This window comes from Balaenoptera musculus, chromosome 17 (assembly GCF_009873245.2).
Source record: "Balaenoptera musculus isolate JJ_BM4_2016_0621 chromosome 17, mBalMus1.pri.v3, whole genome shotgun sequence".
Taxonomy (NCBI): Eukaryota; Metazoa; Chordata; class Mammalia; order Artiodactyla; family Balaenopteridae; genus Balaenoptera; species Balaenoptera musculus.
Window position 1 is genome coordinate 31,973,728 of NC_045801.1, and position 26,219 is coordinate 31,999,946.

The 26,219-nt window shown below is 34.6% G+C and overlaps 1 protein-coding gene across 4 annotated transcripts in view; it reads right to left on the minus strand.

The window, feature by feature from the left end:
- Positions 1–26,219, minus strand: part of ZFPM2 (zinc finger protein, FOG family member 2) — a 457,466-nt gene that overhangs the window by 331,278 nt on the left and 99,969 nt on the right. For 3 of the 4 annotated variants that reach the window (XM_036830619.1, XM_036830618.1, XM_036830620.1), the window contains one exon: positions 8,936–9,037. In XM_036830619.1, the coding sequence (XP_036686514.1) occupies positions 8,936–9,037 (102 nt within the window). Of the gene's footprint in view, positions 1–8,935; positions 9,038–26,219 lie in introns of those variants that run through there. The other variant, XM_036830621.1, reaches the window with a different exon arrangement.

The window sequence follows — 26,219 nt, forward strand, 5'->3', positions numbered from 1 at the left end:
AATAACCATTAGGTGAAAAGTTGATGGGAAACTTTATAATGGATGGATCAAGTGAAAACACCTGAACCACCTGATACTTTGTAAAATCACAAGTGAGGCAGCGACCTTGTATGTGCTTACTGATATGATGCAACAGAAAGCACCCAGCAATGTATATATAGTACTGTTGCCTACAGTATTGAATCTGAATTTCTTCAAGGATCTAGATTCAACTACCAACTTACAAGAAATGTATTTTATCTTGTGTACCCAATCAATATTACCCTTTAAATAATCTAGTAATCTAGTTCCAAATTTGTGGCCCATTAATAGCAAGTGTACATGTCTCTATGTACCTGCTTTTATTTTCCATAGTTTTAAACTACTTCTACTTCTAGTGTATGTCATTGTGTTGGCCTTGACTTATCTTTCTGATCCCCATTAAGTCCCTTTCTGAACCAGACAAGAGAAGCAAATAATTACATGGTTTAGGTTTTCTTTCTTTCAACATCTCAGTTCAGTCATATACTTAGGTATCTTTTCCAGGTACAATGCTGAGTCAAGGAAAACAATGAATGCCAAAAATTCTTGCACCAAAATAAAAATCTAATGCATACTTTTTAATAAAATAGGTTACAAAGGGGATAACAAAGGTTTTTTCTTATATCCTACTGACAAGTGTCTTCCTGAAGTGTCCTGTTGAGAAGAATTCTAAGCTGAATTATGGCTCAGGAGGAAAGAGCACAGTGGAAGCCCTATTATTGGACAAAAGTGGGGTGAGCAGTTTAATCAAAATAGCCAAACCATGGAATGAGTTTTAAAATAATAATAGAAGCATTATATTTTAACTTATAATATACAAAAGCACATTTAATAATTAAACATTTGATGTAGGGCCTAGACCTTTTATTGGCCTATGAGCCCACTGTTGGTCCTCCAATTTCATAAACAACATTCAAATGCTTCATCTACAATTTCTAGTTTGTTTCATTAGAGTGAGGATGTAAAAGTACTTGCAAAGCCATCTAAGGGCAGATTCTTTCAATATGTTTATGATTTTCTCCCTGATTTGTTGCAGTTATTTTGTCCATACCTACATTTTTCAGTTGCTCTTTATCCAGTCTTTTGAAGGTTTCGATATTGTTGCCCTAGAAACAATGTATTTTTTTTGCAAATATATTTGAGTCGTTTAGACAATATTTAAAATCAACTAAAAATTACAGTAAGATATATAGTTGGCAAGCATATAAGGGACTGTCCACATGATTCCTTTCTAGCTCCTGGTCTCTGTATTGGTTTTCTAGGACTGCTGTACCAAAGTACCATAAACTGGGTGGCTTAAATAACAGAAATGTATTGTCTCACAATTCTGGAGTCTACAAGTCCAAGATCAGGTCCAGCAGGATTGATTCCTTCTGGGAATCAGAAGGATTCAAGGGAAGGATTTCTGAGAGAATCTGTTCCATACCTCTTACCTAGCTTCCAGTGGTTTCCCAGTAATCTTTGGCCTTCCTTGACTTCTAGGAGCATCATCTCAATCTCTTCCTTCATCTTCACAGTATGTTCTCCTTATGTATGTGGTCTGTCTCCAAATGTCCCCTTCTTATGAGGGTACCAGTCATGTTGGATGAAGGGCCCACCCTAATGAGTATGACCTCGTCTTAACTAGTTACATCTGCAATGACCCTATTGCCAAATAACATCACATTCTGAGGTACTGAAATTTAAGACTTCAGCATATGAGCTGTGAGGGGACCCTACTTAACCCATAACAGCCTCAATCAGTAAGTTTCAGAGAAAGGGTGCAAATTTTAGTTTAATTAAGGGAGCTTCTACTGTAAAAGGTTAATTAATGAATTTTGCCATGGGAGCAGGGTGTGGGATAGGAAAGTATGTGCTGTCATATATTTTTCTGGGATCATGATGTATTTATAAAACTTGACACTGTATTTTATTTTCCAGCAATCTGTTTGAGGAAAAGGTCATTGCAAAGCAAGGTCCAAAAAAAAAAAAAAAATTAATCTCAATTCATTATCCTTTAACTTGAATTTCTCAATTAAACTTGTGCAAACAAATTAGGTATTTGCAAGTTCTAAAACAAGCCATTATCTAAATATCCTTAATTCCCATTCTTGTACAACTGAAGAAATAATAATAATAATAAATTTGTATATCTTAGGCAGTTCTTTATAACTCAAAGACATCTCTTTCCAAATAATAATCGTAAGTCCTTTCCCTTCAACCTACCTCTTTTTTTGGGTTAGGTTTATGTGTGCCCTAATTCTATATCAGAGTGCAAACTGGAATAAAGGAATAAGATAAAGAGAACTTTTTTTTACTGTGTTTATGTGGCATCCTGTTCTACAAAGAGTAAGGCTTTCATCTTTTAATCCGATATCCACTTAACTACAGTACAGAGGATTTATTTTGACCCCCTCTTGTTTCAGAAGGGGCTCAAAAGTCTGTAGCAATTTTTGACACTTTGTTATAATGTTTTTCTGAACCCCCCCCCACATACACACACACACACACACACACACACACACACACTCTCTCTCTCTCTCTCTCTCTCTCTCTCTCTCTCTCTCTCCTCCCCGCCTCATTTTCATATGGACACAAAGCGTTGGGATAAAATGATGGTTCATTATGGTGGTACAGAGCTCTTATCTTCATCCGGCAAGAGTCATTTCCTTCCAAAGATTGAAATGCAAATGTGAAAATTAATGATAACTGCATTATCTGATAGCAGAGATAATACCAATTCACTGTCAGAGTAATACACAGTCATTCTACGATTTCCTCTGCTTCTCACAATATTCTTCTTACTGTCAGACTATATCTATGGTTAACTATGTTTCATAGGTTTCTGTTAATTTACTTCAAATGGCATTTCCCAGATCTTATATCTACCACATTTTCCCAATCAAAAAGGAAACGAAATCAGAACTGTAATCTCCAAGCCCTTCTTTGGACTAGTAAAGGGAAAAAAACCCTGTATCATTATTAGTGTGTGCTTCTCTCTCACAGTGGTCTCCCAGCTGCCATTCCACTTTATGTAAGACACGCCCCATCTTCTCAGTTTAATTTCAGGCACAGAGCAGAACTAGCCTGATCACCTGCGTGGATCCACAACGCTGCACAGCACCTGAATGAGGTGACTTCTTTATAGATTTCTTGAAACATTTTTAGTCCAGATGCAACAAGTACACACATCTGATTTTAGGCTAGACATTTGTTCTTGAAAATTTATTTACATTAAAATTTCTTTTACTGAATTACGTTTTAAATCCAGTTGAATAGAACATAGTTAATGTAGCCCTGTGATGATTTCTACATAGTGAAATCATTTTGCAAAGTTGATTCACTATACAAATGTGGGCTTGTCATCTGTAAGGCATTATAATGGCTTCTAAGGCACAATTGCCAAAATGATACTAAAAGTAATATTAAGAGCCATTTATTGAGCACTTATGAAGTTCTGATCTCCATGTTTTACATTAAAAAATCTCATTAATGAGGTAGTTATTATAATTAGCCCCATTTTATAAATAAGGAAACTGAGCCCTTGGAGAGTTAGTAACTTACCCAAAGTCACACAATTGATGAGTGGCAGGGCCAATATATAAACAGAAGTATTTTTGGTTTTCTCTACCCATTACCTCAAAATAATTTACCTCTGATGGTAAATCAGATTTCCATTTATCAACCTAGGAGGAAGGTGTGCTGTTCCATAATGTATAACACAAAAATTATTCCTAATTTTATTCTATTAATTCCTCAAATCATTGATACAAGGTCTGATTTTCTACTTCATTTTTACTGAAATGGCCCAAATGTTTTACATATAAATACCAAAATCTATTTAAATAAAAGTACATGATTATCTGGAAAAGTTCATGTCAAAGAATCTAAACGACTGCTTGCTCAAAACTTTATATCTGTGTATATTTGTGTTAATACACATTATTGGGGGCTACATATACTTATCTGCACAATTTGAGTAACATGATATGTTCTTTAGTAGAGCTCCTAGAAATGTCAATTATAGCGGCTATAAGCCTGTTGGTAGATTCATTCAATATTAGACCAGGGAAAACAAATTATTCATTATTCCCATATGCAAAAAGAAGTAATATGTTTTTAATAACATAAGCCAGAGAGTTGGCATTCCTAGAGTTGATGTTTGTAAGATGTGACTTTTAAGGTACTCATTTCATAGTGGTGGATGATGAATTTATAATGATTTAACAGTATTCTCCTCTTCCCTAAGTCTCCTTCTAAATAAATACACAAGTCAGCACTCCAGAATTTGGCCATGAATTGAGGTTCTAAAGATTTTCTTAAAGGAGGGAGACAGAGATGTAAGCACTGTTTTCAAAATAAGGACACATTCCAATTGTTGGCCAATGTGAGAGGTCCTAGGGTAAAGGGAGGCCATTAACATCTAGCAAATCCCACACTCACCCAAGCTCTGTGCTAGGTATCATATATATCATCTCTTTCAACTTTCATCCTCATAACCATGTTTCAAAGTACTTATTATTCTTCCCATTTTGAAGATAAGGAAACTGAGGTCCTGGCTGTTTAATATGCCCAAGGCCACAAGGCCATAAGTGTCAGCATGGCTCTAAAATTTGTGCATTTTCTTCTGTAGTATAGACCATTCTCTACTTTCTAGGTTGACATGTTTAATTACTGCATACTACCTAACTACACTACATGAATAATTAAAGGTTAAAGGAGAGAAATGGTATCAAGAAGAGACAGTGTGGACACCAGTCAGATTGGCCATCATTAAAATGTCTACAAATAACAAATGCTGGAGAGGGTGTGTAGAAAAGAGAACCCTCTTACACTGTTGGTGGGAATGTAAGTTGGTGCAGCCACTGTGGAAGACAGTTTGGAGTTTCCACAAAAAACTAAAAATAGAGTTGCCAAATGATCTGGCAATCCCACTCCTGGACAAAACTATAATTCAAAAAGATACCCTATGTTCACAGCAGCACTATTTATAATAGCCAAGACATGGAAACAACCTAAATGTCCATCAACAGATGAATGGATAAAGAAGATGTGGTACATATACACAATGGAATACTACTCAGCCCCCAAAAAGAATGAAAAAATGCCATTTGCAGCAACATGGATGGAACTAGAGATTATCATACTAAGTGAAGTAAGTCAGAAAGAGAAAGACAGATACCATATGATATCACTTATATGTGGAATGTAAAATATGACACAAATGAACTTATCTATAAAACAGAAACAGACTCACAGACATAAAGAACAGACTTATGGTTGCCAAGGGGGAGGTGGGGTGGGAAAGGGATGAAATGGGAGGTTGCAGTTAGCAGATGCAAACTATTATATATTGAATGGTTAAACAACAAGGTCCTACTGTATAGCACATGGAGCTATAGTCAATATCCTGTGATAAACCAGAATGGACAAGAATATGAAAAAAGAATGTGTGTGTGTGTGTATATATATATATAGATAGATAGATAGATATAGATAATAGAATCACTTTGCTGCACAGCAGAAATTAACACAACACTGTAAATCAACTATACTTCAATAAAAAAAGAGAGACTGTGGCCAGCATTGTACTACATCTTTGGACTTCTCCCTAGCACTTTTCACAGTTATTAGTGTACAATGACTATCTCTTAAATAGTTAAATTATGAGAATATTGGCAAACTGAATTACTGGAGGGTGATAAAAGAAAAAGTATTTACTTAAAAAGAAGACAGAAATGATATAAGTGAGGTATAGGCAAATACAGAGGAAAAGGAAGAACAGTGGATAACAAGTATCATATGAATTAGATTCCAAGCAAAGTAATGTCAAGGTAATTTTCTTAAGAGCAAGAAAGAAGAATCAAACTTGAAAATAGATATGCGAAATACTGAAATAATGAGGTAATGACTTTTACATTGGCCTGAACTTTACTAGCTTACTGTGAGTCTAGCACTCCACTCAAATGGTGAAAGACTCATAAGAAATTGAAGATTATTCAAATAAGCGTCACAAAAATCTAAACATTAAAGAATTTCATCATTAGAAATGTTTACAAATGTAAGACAATTTTCCTAAAGATTGTTTAGGTTCCACCTAATCATAAGAGTTAACAAAGGTACAAGCAATGATTAAATGTGACTTTTAAATGTATAACAAATAAGGGAAAAAAATGCTCTGGGGAATCTGCATTTGATAAAAATAGAACACTTCACAGAGGAGTTGATTCATTATCGAACTGAGCTATCAAGAAAATTTGTGGAGTCGTCTCCAATCAAACTTTAAAAATAAGATAAATCCTGATCTATCTTAAATGATGTTAGCTCTATGCCTCAAATTCTTTAGAGAATTTCCTTGTCCTTTGATTCTGTTCTATTTTTAGAGACAACTCTCTATCTTAGGGTGACTATCAGGACTGGGTGGGAGGACCTTAAAGTTAGGAGACCTTGAAATCACACCTGGCTCATTGCCTCATGTCTTAACCAATAATTTGTGGCTAAATTCAAAACTAGATGCTTGGTATTATAAAAGTTTACCCTTGTTGTATCAGATGTACTACTGTGCTTTAAAAAATGCAGAAAAGAATTTTTAAAGGTTCTGCTTCAAGTCGCAACAATTTCAAAGCCATAATAATGGTCATTAGCATTTTATGTTCAAGATTTGATTTAATTCTCACAAAAGCCCTAAGAGGCGTTAATATTACTTTCCACATTTTACAAATGAGAATAACAGCACAGAGAGATTAAGCAACTTGCAAAAATTCATCCAGCAAGTAAGCAGCAAATCCAGAATTCCAACCTAAAACTTTAGAATCCAGAGTTCATTTTCTAAGATGTTTGGAAACTGTCACTAAAACCTGGGAAATTTCCTCTTCTTAATACAGTTGTAAAATATCAATACTTTTTTGAATAACAAAAAATTGGGTAAAAATATTGATGTAATCACTATTCATGCAATAGCAAAAGTCCAAAAACATCCTGTATACTTTCTCCTGATTGAAGGAAAGCAATGAATATTCTACTTTAAAAGATAAATATCCAACAGGTAATCTTTTGTTATGAATCAACTTCATTTATCAGGGGATGTCAAAATAATAAATCCCCGTTTATTTTGCAAAACACCTGTAGGGAAAAAATGTGTTATCGATTTACAATATACAAAGGATGAATTTCCTCCAGGCATACCTGCTTATAGGCATACATTTTTTCCTTTAAAGTTTTTATACATTCATATGTGCCACAGAAAGAGTATATACGTTTTCACTGATATCAACTAAATAAAATGTTTATTAAATCAGATACGTTAAGTAAATTTAACTCAAAAGTGAAAAAATCTTATCCTGAATGGACAGCATCATGCTTTATCCTTGTTCCCCCCACCCCCCGATCTCTTTTAGCTAACACATAACTTTATTTCTGGAAAAGCTTCCTGAAAAAGGAAGCACTGGGTATGCAGTATGTGTTTAGTAATTCACCATCCCCTGGATTTGCTTACTTACTCACAAGTGGCTGGGAGCACTGTGGGTCCCAGGTTTGAGCAAAGAGGAAAACCAGCCGCCTCCAAGTTTGCCCCTTTGAGAGAATCCAGAATGTACCCCTTGCAGGCAGGCATATCAAAAGGCCATCTAATCTAATTTAAATGTAAAAACTCTTCTAAACAGCCTATACGTACTTAATTCTATGAATAAAGAACCATACAAAATAAAGTTTACCCACCTTTTTTAAGTTAAATGTAATCCCCAAGAAAAAATAAAATTTTCCAAAGTTTTTTTTCTTATTTTTTTAATCAAGAGAATTCTTCCCTTCATTAAGACAGAAACATTATGCGATAAGGTGAAAATGCCAGATGTCCACATTTTCTTTCAAACTCTTAAAATGTGGTATTATGGTACTTTAATTATAATATGTTTTGATCCAAAATCTTGTGTAACATTATGCTATAGTATACAGAATACAAACATCTGTGTGTATCATGAATAACATTAGAAATGACATCATAATAATCAAATATACTGTATCTTCATTTTTGTTTGCGTTATATTTTCCAGCTGCTGGTTTCAGAAAATTACCACTGGAGTTCCTCTCTTCTTCACGCACAGCAGAGAGCAATTTGCAAAGTCATGCAAGGGTGAAAATGTGATTGAAATATAGGGATCTTTCTTAATGAAAAATGTTACTGCTTTGGAAATCATGGCTAAAATTATTTCAAAACTCGCTTATATCCTTAAGCCCTATGACATAACATTCTCCATTTATAAATATACCATCAATTGTAAATTAGTTGGCACCAAATATAAAGGTTTTTAGCCACAGAGTTCTTACGAACTGTACATATTTATATAAAATTGTGTTGGTGTTTTGGAGTATTTTAACAGTTTTTGTTTTTCTTGAAATGATTAAATATCAATGAACTTTAAAATCAAATTTAATTTTCATTCATAAAAATAAAAATATTACCAAAACCTTGAATCAAAGTGGGGCATCTGTTAATGTTTTCTAAACTTCTAAACACATACTGGGATTCAATCTATGACTTACAACATGACTATACTAAAAGTATTTCTTTGGAGTATTGTTACTTGTTTGAAGCTTTAAAAGTATGCCCAATTTGAATGTGGATACAGCACAAAGATCTCTGTTCAAAGAAAAAACAGGTAGAATTAACTAAATTCCTACATGAGTATGAAAGAGAACAAAGATGAAAACTTCAAGCAGTGATAACACTTTGGTTTTTATAGTTTATTTATCAAAGATAAAAATCCTCTTTAAATAATGATATTTATTCAGCCTTCCATGTAACCAACATACACACAAATATTTTTTTAAATCAAAAGTGAGAGTGTAAGAGTTTTATAATTTAATTAAAATTTAAGAAAAAAAAAGTGAATTCCTCATAGTAGCAACAGATGGTTGAATTTTAAATTTTTTGTCCTACCTGGTCCATCCCAGTCGTCTATCTCAACTCCAGGTTGCCCCGGTTTCTCTGACTGTGTGTCCCCATCTGATTCTGCTGTCTCCTGGACTCCTTCATCGTCACCTAGAAAATACCAACACGCAAAGAGGAAGGGACATGATTAAAGCCCTCTATTTGAAATTCAAATCCTCCTAGAGGGATGTCCATAGCATATGTCTAATTACATATTTGTTACAAATATTGTCATTATATTGACATAGGTCTACGATTAATCGTTTTGATAACTATTGTGGCTTTATAATAAAGAAAATCAACATTTGTCATAAATAAATAAACTGCTATAAACATTAAAAACATCTCCATAAAATTTTTCATTTGGAATTATTAATATTAGAAGAAAATAAAAAGCAGTATGTAATTATTGTAGTGCTTTCAATACAGAAAACCGTAACATGCTTATTTTCAAATTACATTTTTATAAAGGCAAGATGCAGCAGAAAAGAAATACCATAGGAAAAGACATACTTATGTTTGGGTTGAATTTAGGTTATTTTGAAGAAGATTTTCTTTTTCCCCAGCATTAAGCTTGCTAAAACTTGTTTGTATTTATTTTTAAAATGGGTATAAAAAGGTCATAATTGAATTACTGTCATATAAGATGAGCCAGTGACACAAGTCTTCACAATGCAAGAAACTATAACCTATACTTGTTCTTGAATAAGCATAGCTAGTTTGAACAAAATCATGCCTTCATTTTCACATAAGAAAAGAAAAACAATGTAATATATTTTGAACAAAAGTATACTTATGGCAAAGAAGGAGAAACACCTTAACATGCAATCACATTTTAAAAGTACAGTCTAATTTGTAGCTACCTTCATTTTAAGTGATAATGTAACAAAGTACTGCTGCTTTTTAAAGGAAAGTAATTGACTTTAATACAGTGCACACAAATATATTAATCATTCCTACTTATAAAGGATAACAGAAATCAGAGAACAGAATGACAAGAAAATGTGATGACAGAAATGAAAAGAATGTATACTAAAAACAGGGCAACTAAACCTTTAATCTAATAATCTAAATTTTTAAAGTTAAATCGCTTGCCCTCTGAAGTATTTAATAGCTATTTTCCACATAGTTGTTAAATCTCTAATAGTACTTAAATCTTTATATTATTATACAAAAAATACACTGAATTCTTAAAATCTTTCAAAGTAACCTAGAAAATACAAAATTTTCAGGAAACAATTATTATTACTACAATGACATTAGTGTGATGTTGATATGAGTTTTGAAGTTTAAACTTCATAAATTTTATATTCATTTCTATATATAGCTTCACAAAATGAATCACTTCAAAAAGTGGAATAAAAGTAAAGAGAGATGATGTAGAAACCCAATGACAGCTCTGTTGAACTTAGTTTCCTTAACGGAGGAGCATTGGCTCCTACACATACCCCACAGCACCGAACCCCATGTCTGGAATTGGAGGCTCTTTGAAAATTGAGTTATCTCTTCTTTTCTGGATTATCAAAATGAAGAGCAATGAAATTCCCTCCAGAAAATGTTTATTAAGCATCTACCAGGTTTAAGGGACTGTAGTAGGTATAGTAGCATATATACAGAAAAATACCTTTTTGAAAGTAGTATAAAACTCATTAAAGAGAGTTCACAAATAACAAGAGTGCAAGACAAGGTCCAAGAACCATAAGAAAGGTACGAAGGCTCAGTAATAAGATAAGAGTTTGAATTTTCTGTGCTCCTTTTTTGTAGGTCACATAGAACACAGACGCATGAACCAGTTATCTTAGGAGATCAGGGTTAAGAGATCTCTCACTTTTCAGATACAGATAGGGCTAGTTCTCAGCCTGCACACACGAGTGGGCTCTATGGCCTTGCAGTATATTGAAAGAATATAAGAAACTTGAAAACTTTCTCACCAACTGAGTCAATGTTACTTAATACAATATCAGTGTACAACCTAACCTTCTTGAGTGCTACCAGGGATGTCTGACCCAATTTACAGTAATATATACTGACTTTACCAACACTTTATTTTTCATGGGGACTAGAATCCACACTAGAATCTACCGCATAGATGAGTGACCTTTTGCTTGCATTTCCACAGACTGAATGAAGGTTTAACTCTAGGCACGAATGCAGGGGAGTTTACAAAGGAAAATGCATGGGGCGTTTACAAAGGAAAGAGAGTAGCAAAAAGAGTACAGCATGTGACCTATAATTTTTAGACAACATCCATGCTTTCCAAGCACTTTTCTTGTGTCTTGTGAGTCTTGAAACATAGGGATGTGAGCATCAGAGAGGATGCTGGAGACCATCTAACCCAAATTAGACAAAATTTACTGATCAGGAAATTGATGCACAGATACGGTCAGTAACTTATCTACGGTCTTATAGTTAACAACATTTATTTCTACATAAGGCATCTCCCCCAAGCCTTCTCATGCTTCAGCAATAAATGCCTCCCAGTCATCCCAGGGGTTACAGACTGAAGCAGCTTTAGGTGGCTCTCCTTTCCCTAACAAGCAGAACAGTAGGGATATGAGGGAGCATGGAGAGGCATCATAAAGACCACCAAAATCAGCAGTTTGTACAAGGTTAGGAATTAAATTTGAGTCTCCTGTCAGTTAGCATTCTTTCCAAAACATCCTTTCTTGCTTCCCCTCTCCTCCCCACCAGTTGAAGAGAGAACCACGCACACCTGAAACAGTTGAATATTAGTCGCAGAGCAATGCATAAACAAGCAAGCATGAGACTATGCTGTTAAAAAATCACACATCCAAGGGCCCAGAGAACAGAGAGTAAAATTCTGGCCAGAACTACTTGGAGAAGTTAAGTTTTATACTCAGGTATTAATTGTATCATTCTATGTTCACACAGAGAAGTAAATCTTCCTGACTTTTACTATTACATTTTAATTTGTTGGAAATACACTGTGCCATGCACAATTCAATCAATAATTAACACTTACAAGGCATATTTTTGAAGATACAATGAAATATATGAAAAAGAAAAAAATACTTTCTCTTAAGGACCATATAATCTAGTTAAGGAGACAGGCCACATGCATAAGAGAGGTAACCACTGATGAAAACAATCAGGATAGTCCATGAATAATTCCAAATGAGATCACATAAGATATGGAAATTCAGAGACCAAAAGCATAAAATGACATTGACCATGGAGAACCTTATAATTATTTTTGGAGTTCTACCTTCATATTGAAGACAGGGAGAAGCATTAAAGGTATTACAGTGGGGAACTGATGAGATCATGTGACACAAATACAATCATGAACATATATTTATTGAGTTTCTACGAACATACCTTGTCAGACCTCTGGTCTTTGAGTTTTCCCTCACTCAATCCATAACAACACTCTGACTCATGTCTCAGATATTCTTCACCCCAATTTTTGTGAGACTAGAATTAAGTCTACTCTAAAATATTTTATTAGGCAAATTACATATTTGGAAGGAAAAGTATTCAGAAATATAGTGAGAAACAAGTATGTTTGGAAGAATACACTGCAAAGTAATCACAACACGTAGAAGTTCAAAGAATTTACTTAGATCTATGAATGTCTGTCTTTATTGAATGGAAGTGATATAAAGCATTCTTTATTAACTGATTAAAATACTACTTTTGAGTCCCTGAGCACTACGAATACAAAACAAAGATGGTTCCTTCTCTCATAAAACTTATAGATTAGGACAGAGACCAACCAATAGACTGCAACCCCATGTGATGAATGCTTTCATGGGAGCAGTCCATGATGTGACAGGAGCATACAGGCATGACACTTAATGAAAACTTGGTGTCATGGAAGCTTTCTGGAGGAAGAAGCCAATAAAATACCGGAAATTTTGGAGGCATAATCTTAGATGAATCTGAACTCCGTAGGTTTAATGTTCTGAGGCTCCATGATTGAAAACCATTTTTCAGGTTAAAAATGAGAACCATCTCTCCAAAGAAAAAGATTACAGTAATTAAGTTACTGCACAGGAAAAATGACAACTTGAAGGTGGTGAAACTAAAGACATTTCAATGATGCAAGAACAGGATCCAGACAAAGTTTTAAGATGCCAACAAGAAACAGTTCAAGAAATACTCCTACTATTTGATAGTTAACTGAATGAAGTCCTTTCCTGCATTTAGTATGGGACAAATTTACCCATGATCATTTTCATCCAGTAACTACTAGGAAAAGAAAATGGCAGGATGACGACAAATCTCAGCAGATGTTTGACGCACACAGAAATTTAGTAAATTACTCAAAATGAACTAGTAATTTCATATAATAAAATACCTTCATTAAATGTCACTTAACTGCCAAATCAGAACTGTAGAGCTTAGATTTCAACTTGTGCCAACATCTGGAGCAATACTCAGTATTGATAATCCTGATTCATGGAACAATTTGCTCGAATTTGTTTGATTATGCAGCACATATAATTAGATAACTACTGAAAATAAATATTGCAGAATACTCAGTTAAAGAAGCACTGTAAAAATAGTTGATTGTACACAATTAACAGCTCTAAAGAAATTACATTTTACAACTATTTTAAACCATTTATGAAACTGCGTAAATGTGCAATATATATCACATTAATAAAAATAAATCCTGAGAGAGAAGAATAAAGTCGTTGGCTGATTAAATTGTGTTTTCTTAAAGAAAGAAAGCAAAAAAGGGAACGATGCCCCAAAGCATAAGAATGTCATATGAAATGATATACTTGGGTGTAGAAAACAAAACGGGTCAGAATTGAATTTATATTCATCTCAGTGTCTGCTACGTGCCAAATACTGAAATCATAAAGATGAATAAAGCAGAGAGCATGTCACAAAGCTCAGATTCTATAGTAAACCTAAACATGGCTACCATTTCTTGAGCACCACTCAGCACTAGCTAAGTGCTTCTCGAACATCACATCAACGACTCTGCCATGCATTATTATCCCTGTATTTCAGAAGAGTAAACCAATAGGCAGATATGTGAGAAGATGCCTAGGCACGTTGCTAGCAAGTGGCAGAGCCAAGAATTGATTCCAAGTCAGTCCAACTCCAAAGACCGTACTCCAAACCCATTAGAATATTATAATCAAAGTCTACTGGATGTCAAACAATAAAGACAGCAGGATGTGATCAGAGAGCTGCTTTCTCCTTTCTCCTCATCATATATAAACCTTGTTTCTTCATTATTTTTTTTAGGTGTACTATTTTACTTGGAACTTGGTAAAATCAAACTACATACAGATGCTTAATCAATAACCATTGCTCACTGTGCAGTTAGAAAATTAGATTTTGGTTTCATTCTTTTAAACATAACCTATTGCAATATCATTACAGTTACTAATTAATTGCTTTCAGAACTATTTAATAACTAAAATATGTCACGTTTTTCAACTTCCAGACCCTTCATCATCTAAGTTTATTTCAGGAAACTAGCTCTCATTTTTATGGTAATGTTTTCACCTAATTCATTTTTAATCTTTTTACTAATGAAAAATGAAATGATTAAAAAATAACTTAATCGAATATGAAATCTCTAAATTACTTTTAAGAAACAGCATTTTCCCCTTACAATAGAGACTTGCTTCTTTCCTATCAATATATTTATTCTCATGGAAAATTCATAAATAGAACTTTATTTTGATATTAACCCAACTCCAGCCTCTTCTTGATTTGAATGGAAATGACTTCATTGACCATCTTTTTTTTTTTAACTTCTATCCATTTTTGATTCTTATATGTTTGAAATCAGCACTCTAGAGTAGCTTATGAAAAAATGGCATGAATAATTAATAGCTAAGATAATAATGACAAGTTTATTCAGATATTGCTTCAAAAGCTTTGTTGGTAGGAAGAGGAAAGGAAGAGAGAAAGGATGCTAGGAAGAAAATTACAGAAACACCTATGAATGCATTTGACATGCGTTCATTTACTTGCTAAATTCTTTATTCACATACTTTTAAATAGAAATTTCAGTGTATTTTTAGCAAAGCACAAACACATTTAATGGGATAACCACTATATATATATCCAGAGACCAATTCATAAAATAATGAAACGGAATAAATGTCAAGTGGTAACAAAATCTACAATATTTCTAAAATTATGCCTATGGAGTTAATGGTTTTCCAGTGCAAGATTAAACTCTTTTGTTGCTCTTTTAAAGATATCATACATATTTTGTGGGCCCTTCCATTTTTCTTAGTCTAGTTTTCAGAATCAATGAAAGCCCCATAGGAGGAAATTGAAGGTGTTATTGAGCACTATAATACACAGCACAAATGACTTGGGGAAATGCACTAGAATATAGTCTTTGGAACACATGAAACAGAATCTTTTAATTCCATATTAGGTATTGTTGGCAAGGTGGTAAAAGCAGTGGCTCTATTTGCAAGGCAAAAATAATTTCAAAAACACAAATAAATATCTTTTCACTGAAAGTTAGACATTCCTGTAGAAATTAAAGATTTGCCACATCCTGAGGCAGTCACTTTTTCAGCACAAAACAGCAGCAGTGTTTGAAAGCAGTCATGCAAGCAAACAGCCTTTCTCAATCCTGCTCTTTTAATCCATGTAGTTCCTATCAATATTAACCTCTTATAGAAATTCCTGTACAATATAACTATTGAACTTTCTTGACTAGGAGTGTTACTGTAGCTGTTAGTCATCCCTATAATGTATTTTGCAATCAGCTAAATCATCAAAGTATTTTTTAACAATGAACAGTTCAGAAGTGACAGATCTACTTTCTTGTTCACAACTGCTTATCAGAGAATAGATATCACATATGTTTTCCAGGTGCTTCCTATAGTTAGGATACCTTCACAGAAGCCGCTCATGAAAGATAAGGTCATAAAAGAGATGAAAAATGTGTGAGCTTCATACACTTATGGTTTTATCATCAGACAAGATAGCTTTGGTTAAAGGACTGTAACAGTCAAAAACAGAAAACTGCAGTTCGTATTGAAGGGTGAGGACATTTAAGTTTAAGATTCAGTTTGTGTTTGCTCTGCCTAATAGCCTCACAATATTGTTTGGCTTAAAACAATTGTTTGGTTATAGCTTATCCAAACAAAGGTGCCAGGTTAAATTAACTCTGCATTGCCAAATTACAGACACAGTTTATCTCCAGAGACAAAAAATAAAAAACATGCAATTGTTACCCTTTTTTGCTAATACCTAAAAAAAATCTAAATATTTCGACCATTTGAAAAGAATACGTTCATTATTCTGTGGATTCCCATAATCATGTCTAACTAGAGTTTCCCTTGACTTACTATAAATGTGTAAGAAAATGGAGGATTTTGCCGTTTTCTGGATAGTTAATAGTCAGTACACAAACATTTCTTTAAATGCATGTGATTTCCTTGTAACTTATGTAATAGCCTTTTCCATACCTCAGAGTATGAATTGAACAGATAAAAAAATAGAATCCACATTTGTTTGATTATAAACTTTCAGACCCCAGATCAGGAAACAATCCTGAAATATTTGATGACAGTGGTCCTGGGCTAAGTCTGTCATTTTGAAAAGGAAACTCAATCTCTACAGTCAATGCATAACTACTGTAATTTGTGGCATTTTATTATAGTTAATAAGGGAAAATCATTGAAAATACTAACATTTATGGTAACTGTATCAGATAAAAGTCACATTGAAAGTATTGACAACTTAGGAAGAACAGTGATTTATAAATTCTTTCTACAGTCCTGAACGGTTATTCCTGATGTCAGTATCAGCCTCTATGTGAAAAGTATTTTTCTCAAAGTTTAAGTTTGTTTGAGATTTGGAACATAAGGGAACTTTCCACATGAGATAAAATAAGGCAAATTCTCAGCAGTGTATCTCTCATTCAAGAATTTTCACTCCTCATTATTTCTCACAATGAGCACTTGAAAGAGTCAAATATGTAAGAAAAATGTTTCTAAAATACGTATTTCAAAGTTTGTATTTAAATAATTTTTATTTTCTCTTCCCCAGCTCCCCCTCCCCAAACGAAAACAAACAAACAAGAAAAACTCACTGCAACTAAAAAGAAAATTCACTGCAACTACTATATTCCACTCAGAGGAGGAAAATTAAAGCACATCTTGTTCCAAAGAGGAGACAAAGTAATGCCTGATGGTCTGTAAATGATAATACTCTGAACTGTAATTGACCTATTCACAGATCTGTTGTTCTGCCATCAGGAAACCACTAGCTTTCAGTTTTCTGGCCTCAGTCTTCAAGCTTCAAACCCAGCATTCCCTTTAGGAAATCATCACCACCACCATCATCATCATCACCGTCATCATCATCAACAATAACAAAAAGTAAAGCCAAACCTTACAATCTCTGAAATTGTCTCCCCAACAAGCCAACCTCGTCTACACAGAAAGATCAAACCAATTTGAGAAAGTTATGATCTTTGAATATTGCTTTTCATATAACCTAATTGTTTATTCTGTCCTGTTTAACAATTCATTCCAGAGACCTTCTCCTTTCTCATAATCCATTTAAGAAGATGAGTCATAAGCAATCACTCATTACCATAGCGCTCCATCACCACAATATGATTTACTCATTATAAATAGACTTTATTCAAGCCACACATCCAAAAAGCCAAGGCCAATGGAGAATGCATATTGTGGGACAGCAGCTAACAAAGACTTTGGTCCATATCTGAATGCCCTTTTTCCAACACTAGTTCAAATACCCTAATGATGATAAATGACTCTCAGAGCTCACAAATAGGGGATAACATTTATTTCTTCTGATAAACCCTGTTTTTTCTACTGCTTGACCATTGGAATTACATATATCTTACTCTTTCATTTTCTCTCTCTACTATGGTTTATGGGAAGCTCCGATTTGCCTGTAATGCTTCAGCTTTCAAAGTATTTATCTTCCTCTCTTCTGCTTCCTCTCATCATTGCCTGTCCTTCACCCTATGACCATTGTCCTTCCTGATCTCTCTGGCTCATACATCTCTCTCCTGGGTCAACTCCTTCCACAGTCCCACCACAATCCACGTGCTCGCTAGTCTCTTGCTAACCACTTGCTGTTCCCTCTGTCTGGAACCCTACTACTTCTTTTTACCTAATTAATTCAGCATTAGATACCAACTCAAGTGTCACATTCTTAAGAACGCTTTGACCTTCCTCACTCTTTCAAACCTCCCTGTACCACTTGTGTGATTATTTTATTAATGTCTGCCTCCTCACTATAAGGTAAATTCCAAAAGAGCCAGGACCTTCCCTGCATTTACTCACATGGTAATCACAGCATGTCCCATAATGTCTGATATAGTAGGTGTTCAATAAATATTTATTGGATTGCAAAAACATGCATGTGGCACGGACTGACTGTCACAATGCTTTCAGTCATTCATTACCCCAATAATCAAGCAAAGATGAATAAAACAATGCCCTTTGCAAAACTGAAAACCCTCCATAGTAACAGAACTTAGAGGTGGGCATGTGGCCACCTAATAATAAAGACCACATTTCCCACCCTCCCTTTTCTTGAGGTGAACCACTCCTTAAGACTAAGTTCTGGACAATGGACTGTAAATGGGAGAGTCCTGGGGCAGCTTCCAGGAACCTATTCTTATAGCTGAATCTAATCCTAATGAAGTTTTTCATATCTGTGGGGGGAAAAAAAGAAGTATTGTAGGTTACGTCAGCCCTGTCCAAACTCAGATCCATACCCAGCTTCCACCACCAGGGATAGTCCCAGAATGTTATCAAGAGACCCATTCAAACTCTTCTTACCACAAGGTCTTCCCATAGCACCTCCTCCCTCAGGGCCAGCAAGAGGTCCTTGGTTGCTGATAACACAAGAAAAACAGAGATAGCACCCGCGGCATCACCTAGATTTTCAGATGTGTGTGGGAGAATGTTTTCCCCTCTCTGCTTTAATTTTTAACACAGTGCTTTCATGAGTATTTATACTCTCTTTAGGCTCAGGGCAACTTATCCTAGAATGATAACAGATTTGAAATTCAGATATCTACTATAAATGCCAAAACATTTTAGGAATCTTATTCAAGGTTTTCCAAAAATTAGGAAGTTGAAACCAAACAACATTCTTGATCATTGCTGTCTCCTATGAGGTCATCCATATTTAATGAAGGTACTAACAGAGGTCGATTCAGGCCTTGTGGGGCCTGAAGTTTATTCAATTTGAGAGGCCTCTTCTTAAAAGAAGAGTGCAAAGTTATAATTACAAAATTAGGTGCAGGGCCTTGGAAGGAGTCTGTGCAAATGAGGAGTTCTGAAGCTACACTACACTACATCAAACTAACTAAACAATTGATAAATTTAAAAGGTGAATGAGTAGATTTAATATTTTTGGCAATGATAAGTGTGAAGATAAGGTACGCATTTTACATAAACTTTCAAAATTCATTCCATTTACTAATTATTTGAATTTTTTAGTGCCACTTTAAAAGTTCCCCAAGATAAACTGCCAGTATTATGGAGAAAACATCATTCTTTTCTAAATTGGGTTTTCCTTAGGATATTAGCTATCTTCCTTGTTCTTTCTTATTATCAGTGTCACTCTACATTATTGTAGAATTGTTTCTTGTTGAGTTACTGTATTGTGGTATTCCCTTTTAGCAGTCAGTCCCTAGGACAGGATGTAGGAGCACAGGACACAGGCTTAAATGAGGCAGACACATGCTGGTGAGTAGTTTCCATTCTGGAGTGATGTACATTACCATAAGGAAGCTTGAGAATGAATACACTGCTTCTTTAATCAGCCCAAACTTAACAATTCCTCCACTCCATATATATATATACACACACACATATATATATATACACACACACATATATATATACACATATGCATATATATACATATTCCCTTGCCTCACTTGTACATATGTTTTCCTTCCTTTACTAGATGACTGTATCTTTAAGAAATAAGAACATTCTTTATATATTCCCCTTTCTGCCTCTGTACATGCGTGGTCATTTATAGGCACTCATACATACCGATTCTTATACAACTAGAAACAGGTAACATAGGTTTTCAGTGTTAGTTAACTAGTCTGGACCATAATTTGCATTGAAAAAAGGGAAAGATTATCTAAGACCCAAAATACAGTGTCTTGTGCTAATTCTACAGCAAGAAGAGAAGCTACATCAAATTCCATTATTAAATAGGTAGGGGGGAACAAAGTGTTTTATACATCTGTTCTATAGATTTCCACCTTGATAAATCTCTATCTTTAAAAATAATCCTTAAAAAGACCTTCCCTTCTCACTGTCAGAAAAATATAATCACAGCCTACTGTCTGTGCAATTCCACTTTCCATCTCTGCTATGTGGGTAAGACTTGGTAAAGATACAGCTACTGTCAAGTTTCAGAACAGTTCCTTGTCTAATCTTTTCTACTTCTCCAGATCTTTGATACAGAACCTGTTAGAATGTATTGCTTACTTTTCCAGTTCCTATGTTTATCTCACGTCCACCCTTACCATCTGCTGCACTGCATTTCCTTCAGAAAAGTGAAAAGTTTTCACAGTGCCCAGAGCTTTCGCTGCAAACAATGCTCTCTTCTCCTCTTCCTTCCTTCCTCTCTCCGCTTTTTATTTGGCCTTATTTTGTGTTAAGGTCAAGCTGTTTTAAAGAGTTCACTTTGCAAACATTTCTGCAGGGCTGAAATTCCTATCCAAACAGTTTCGATGGATTTGTAAACATCTTGCCATTTGTTACCGGCTTCTGCCCAAGTACACACATTTTGGGTTGTCCCCAGTCTTTTGAATTACCTGAAAACAACTTCACAAGAAAACAAGCAATGAGAAATTGTGGCTTATTTCATGCCACCAAATAAGGGTAACATAATCTTCCAGTTAGTATAATGAATCTAAAGCGCTTTCAATATAGCCCTCTCATTATATCAAAATGCCAACTCTACTTACTGCACACTGGTTTATATTGACAGAGTCTTTAAAGGAGGACCAAAAGGAGAGAAATCTTTTAAGTACACCTCTAACTTATTTACTTTATCCTTTAAAATGTCTTGTTTTTATGTATGCCCTTATCTTGACTGACACGTCATGTGTAATAAGTGTTAAAAATACCTTGAAAAAGTGAGTTTTATACTTCATACAGGCTTCTTCCAATGTGTCCATCTCCTTCTATAAGGATTACATAACGATGGACATCAGAAAATGAAATTAGCTCTCTATCTTCATAAGTACAGTAACCTAGGTTTGAACTTGGCATTAACCTTTAGTAATTTTGTGACTTTGCCCAAGTTACTGAACCTTTGGAAGTCGCAGGTGAAAACAACATCCACCCTGCAGGACAGTAAGTTGATTAGAGATGATACATGTACAGCACGATGTCTGACTTTCAGGAGCAGTCACCAAATGGAAGTTGTTATTACCATTATTATAATTGTTATAATTGGTATGTAGTCTCAGTGCCAATCTCTGGAATCTCATTGAACTACTAAAAGAAGCTGAAACGGCCATCTGCATTCGTTATCAGTATTTGCTCCATTGGTGTAACACATTCAGTTATTTTGACTTGACCTTTTAAGAACAACAAAAAACTGATTGACTACATTACTATAATTAAATTCATCTTACCACAGTTCTCCACATTTCCCTTTACACATTCTATGTTTAGCACTACCAGAGGTAAAGATTATCCCATCAGGTAATGGAAGGGCAAATGCTTTAATACTGCCTGTTGCTTCTCAAATGATAATCAAAACATTGTGAGAAATTTTACATACTAACAAGAAACTATGAATTTTATATTAGAAGATTAAAAGCTTTGAAAATCTTATTTGATTTAAACCTAAAAAATGCTAGTGCAGAACCAAGAAAATATTTTTAAATCATTTATGATGTTTAAAAATAAAAAGCAGAAAAGGCATGGCTACTTCCAAGAGATCAGTTTCTCTAAAATAACATTTTATCTCAAATTATTATGGGACCAACAGTAGGATTCAAAGTTGTCAACCACATTAATTCCATATTATTAAAATAAATTAGCTTCTCAGGCTTCCCTAATGCTATTCACACTTGTAATTTTCTTTAAATAGAAAAATAAATTAAGAGTTAGTAGATGTAAATGATTGGCAAACTAGTGTAGATCTGCATGAATTGTTTTATATATTCTTTTAATTTGAGCAACATAAAATTGAAAACTGTATTTTTAATTTAGAATAACTATTTATATAATTACTGCTTGACCAAAACTACTTCCTTCAGGAAACATGGGCTCTTCATTCTACCCAAAATACCACTGAGAAAATGTAGCAATAAAAGGGCTTAAAAATATATAGTTTCCCTTTATGGTATTCAGCTAAAATCAATGATTAATTAAATAACTAGATTAAAAGTGAAAAAGTCAATCAATAATTCAGATGTCTCCTAATATACAGATGCTTAGCTTTACATATATAAAATAACAGGAGATTAAATAAATTCTTACTTTTCTCCTGAATTTCAACATTGTAGGTAAAACAACAAACTTACACTAAATTTTATAGGTCAAAAAATGTTCTCTCACTTGCAGAAACCATAACCACAAAAAAGACAACTTCTCTAAATGGTAAAATATGGTTTTATATTAATTTTCAATTTTTATTATAAACAATAATAATGCTGATAAAATAAAGATATAACTAAAACAGGCAAATATCTCTTAACATTTTACATAGTCAGGTAGAAGCAGAATGAAATACACTGTATTACAATATGAAATTGTTTCATAAATTATAATTATGTAATTTTATATTTTATCAAGTTTTACTACATCTAAAAAATGCCTTTAGCAGATTGCACAATGGAGATTTGTTAATGGTCAGCTCACAGAGAAAACAATGAATTTAGTTCATCATATGCAAAAAAGCAGTATATATTATCATACATGATTCATATAAATGATATCATCATGACTCATTTCAACATTGCATAAAATCACTCATGACAATTTTGTTGAAATTTTTATAATGATATATCTGGGATCAAAGGTAAGGTAAACAGATAAAGCTTGATCTGACTCTTACAAATAAAATACTAAGTCATGGACAAAATTTGAACACCCTCTGGTTCAAAAGAAAAAAAAAACCAAAAAACGAGAAAATGCTGACTCTCTGTAAGCACAAATTGCCTTCAAATGCTCCTTCATTTTTTCAATAATTGTGGCTTAAGAAAAAAATCAAACTGCTCCAAACATAACTATGTTTTGGGGATTTTAAGATGGCCAGAAGAGTGACACCACAATGTCATAATGTTTTCTTCCTTTTTCCAATCTTATGAGATAAAAATAAAAGTAGGACACCATTACAGCCTCTATTTCTATGTTCTAAAAAGAATTACTTCCATTTTGCATTGTTGGATGAGTTATGCAAGAAAAATTTAATGATTTTTAAATAAATTTTCAAAAAGACATACTGGATCCAGGAAAACAGACGGTTTGCCAAGGCACAGTAATGTCATGTGGAGGGAGGGGGAGGTGGCAGAGAAGGGAAGGGAGGTCTGTGCCAAGCAAAGCTGGGGGCTGTTCAATCAGCTCTATCAGGGCTCCATCAGTGTCTCCACTGCAGCCAAATCCAGAGAAAACAAGGAGTCAAAGGTTCAGGTCAATAAGCTTAAACAGCTCCTCCAGCAAGGTAAAAAACAAAGTCATATTGGCTTTTCTTTTTCATTCCTTCTCTTTGAACGCCCTGGTCCAAACACACCCTGGAAATGTCAATGTTAAATGCAAGAATTTAAAAAGCTCAGCTTCTTAATCCCGTTTAGAAAAAGGAACAAAGTCGCTGGTACAGGTCTCCTTCCTTATTGAACTCAAAGAGAGTACGGTAGAGCTGCCTTTTGCAGATTCTGATTCCAGTTGCCCAAGCATCAGAGGAAGCAAAAACGTGTCATTAAAGGCATAAATGAGGAGGAAAGAAACCAAAGTGACTGAAAAGCATTTATGAAATATTTGTAAATATACTTTCTGAACTAAAAAAATAATAAAATGAAAAGAAGAAAATAGGAAACAAAATAGCATGAATGTTTGACACTGGATCAAGTGAAAAATAAGCAGTTACTACTCCCACAACCAAATCTTCATGAAGCTGTGGGTTTTTGTTCTTCTTCTTCTAGTATTAAGAATCTAGATAATATTTTTGTTGCTTTACTTAACATAGAATGGAGACAAATGCCAGTGATCCAGGCTTTAATTTATTACAGTCCAATGAGAAATATGGTTTTTCCTCAGTTATTTCTTAATTTTTAATCAAAGCTACAGAATGACACAAATGATAGAAAGAAAGGAAGGAAGTGGGGGAGAGGAACATTCCAATGAGTCTGGCAACTTATTGGCAGGAATAGTTAAGCACAATGATGAAATGATTCTGATTCTCATGCCTCCTGTTCTATCTTTCTGATTCAAAGATGTGAAAATTTATAGAGAACATATACCCAGCTCTGGTGTTGTGGAAGGGAGCAAAGTGACTCATATCAGCCTCAAACACCCCCAAACTGTTCTTCCGTAAACTACATTAACGAGCTACGGATGAAATCTCATCAAGCCTTTGGGTAAAGGGATGATTCTGATTGGAGTTATCTGTATCTCCTGACAGCTTCCCCAATTCACTTCCCTCCATTTCCTGCTTTAACTTTTACTTTCTGCAGATCTTTCTTCTCTAGGTATATACAAACTGTGTCATGAACATGCCTTTTCTCCCAGTTATACCTCAACTTCTCCTCTGTGGCTCACCCAGGCCTTCCACAGTGGTAAGAATCCAACAGATTCCTAGAGCTAGAAGTTCCACAGGTATGGCCACACCTCTTACTCCCCCCAGCTCTCTGCTGTCCTCTTCTGGCTTCCTGCAACATTAGCCTTATAGGTACAGCCAACTTGACTCTGGAGTACTGGAAGCTCACTCCCTTCCCTCAGGTCTCCACTCAGAGTTCACCTACCCTATCATCACTCCTTATAAACTACTGATAGCATGCAGTGCACACGCACACAATGGCGTTCTATCACCCTGACTGTGTTGTTTTTCTTCATAATGTTCAACATCACCCGTCATATTATACAATGCGAGTTTGATTATTATCTCTCTCTCATCTCAAGAGTAGCGCTGGACTTTTGTCTACTGCTGTATCCCCAGCACCAGGAAGAGGGTCTGACACATAGCAGATGCCTAATATATGAGTTGAGTTGTATTGAATTCAGTCTATTGAACAGAACTGGAAGCTTCTGCCAACCTAATTAAATATCTGTTTATGTTTGCTTTTGGTTTGGTATTAATTACTTCTGGGCCTAGAGCTAAATCCAAGTCTGAGTAACTCAGGCTCTTTTCTAATTTCTTTAAGATGCTTTGCATTTTTCTACTTTAAAGTTGTTTTAAAAGAGAAATATGACTTTTACTTTCTGCATATTACCAGGGTCAAATCTTTTTGAATGTGGTGAGAACGCCCATTGTTACACTATATGTTTCCTCATTTTACGGCTTTCCATTATGCCCCTCTTTTTCAACCCTAATCTTTCCAGATTGAAGAGCTCTAACATTAATTCATCTCTCTAGGTAAAGCACTGCACCCAGTGATTTCTCTGACAATTCTCCATATCTAGATAGTAGGACTAGAAGTAAGGTTTGTTTTTCTTCCAAAATCAACTTTGATGACATCATTTCCCTTTCAGACTTTGTTTAGAGATGATGTCATCAGAGACCAGTTTGTAAGGATCCTTGGTAACTTTTCCAGAAAATCATTATTGATAACTCAAAGTTCACTGACATGTAGTTTCTTTGGAGGTTTTTGTTTGTTTGTTTGTTTGCTTGTTGATAGCATTACATTCTAATAGCCTAGTGATACTGGCCTGACAATTTTCTTCCTGTTCACATATCCTGTGACATCCTCCTGGAATGTGTCCCAAGACATGTTAATTTACTTTAGTTATTAACCAACTTGAATATTGCAGTGAGGAAACAGTCTTCCAAATAATTAATAATAGTAAACCCGTTTTAGAGCTGCTCCAATATCAGCCCCACTATAAAACTTACTGTCTTTGAGTTTATCCAAGAATTGCTAATGTATAAGAGTTCCCACCTGCCAGTAGTGACATAACTAAAAGCTCCCCAGGTTGCTTTCCAGACCACCTATATTTCAATTTACATTAGTTTGCTTAGCTCTAAACCAGTATTGATGTACTTCCATGTTTACTCTATAAACCAGAATAAAGGCAGACGAAAGTCACTGAAGCAAATAATCCAGTACCACAGGAAATGTGTAGCACTCACGGACCCAGCCTTGATGTCTTCG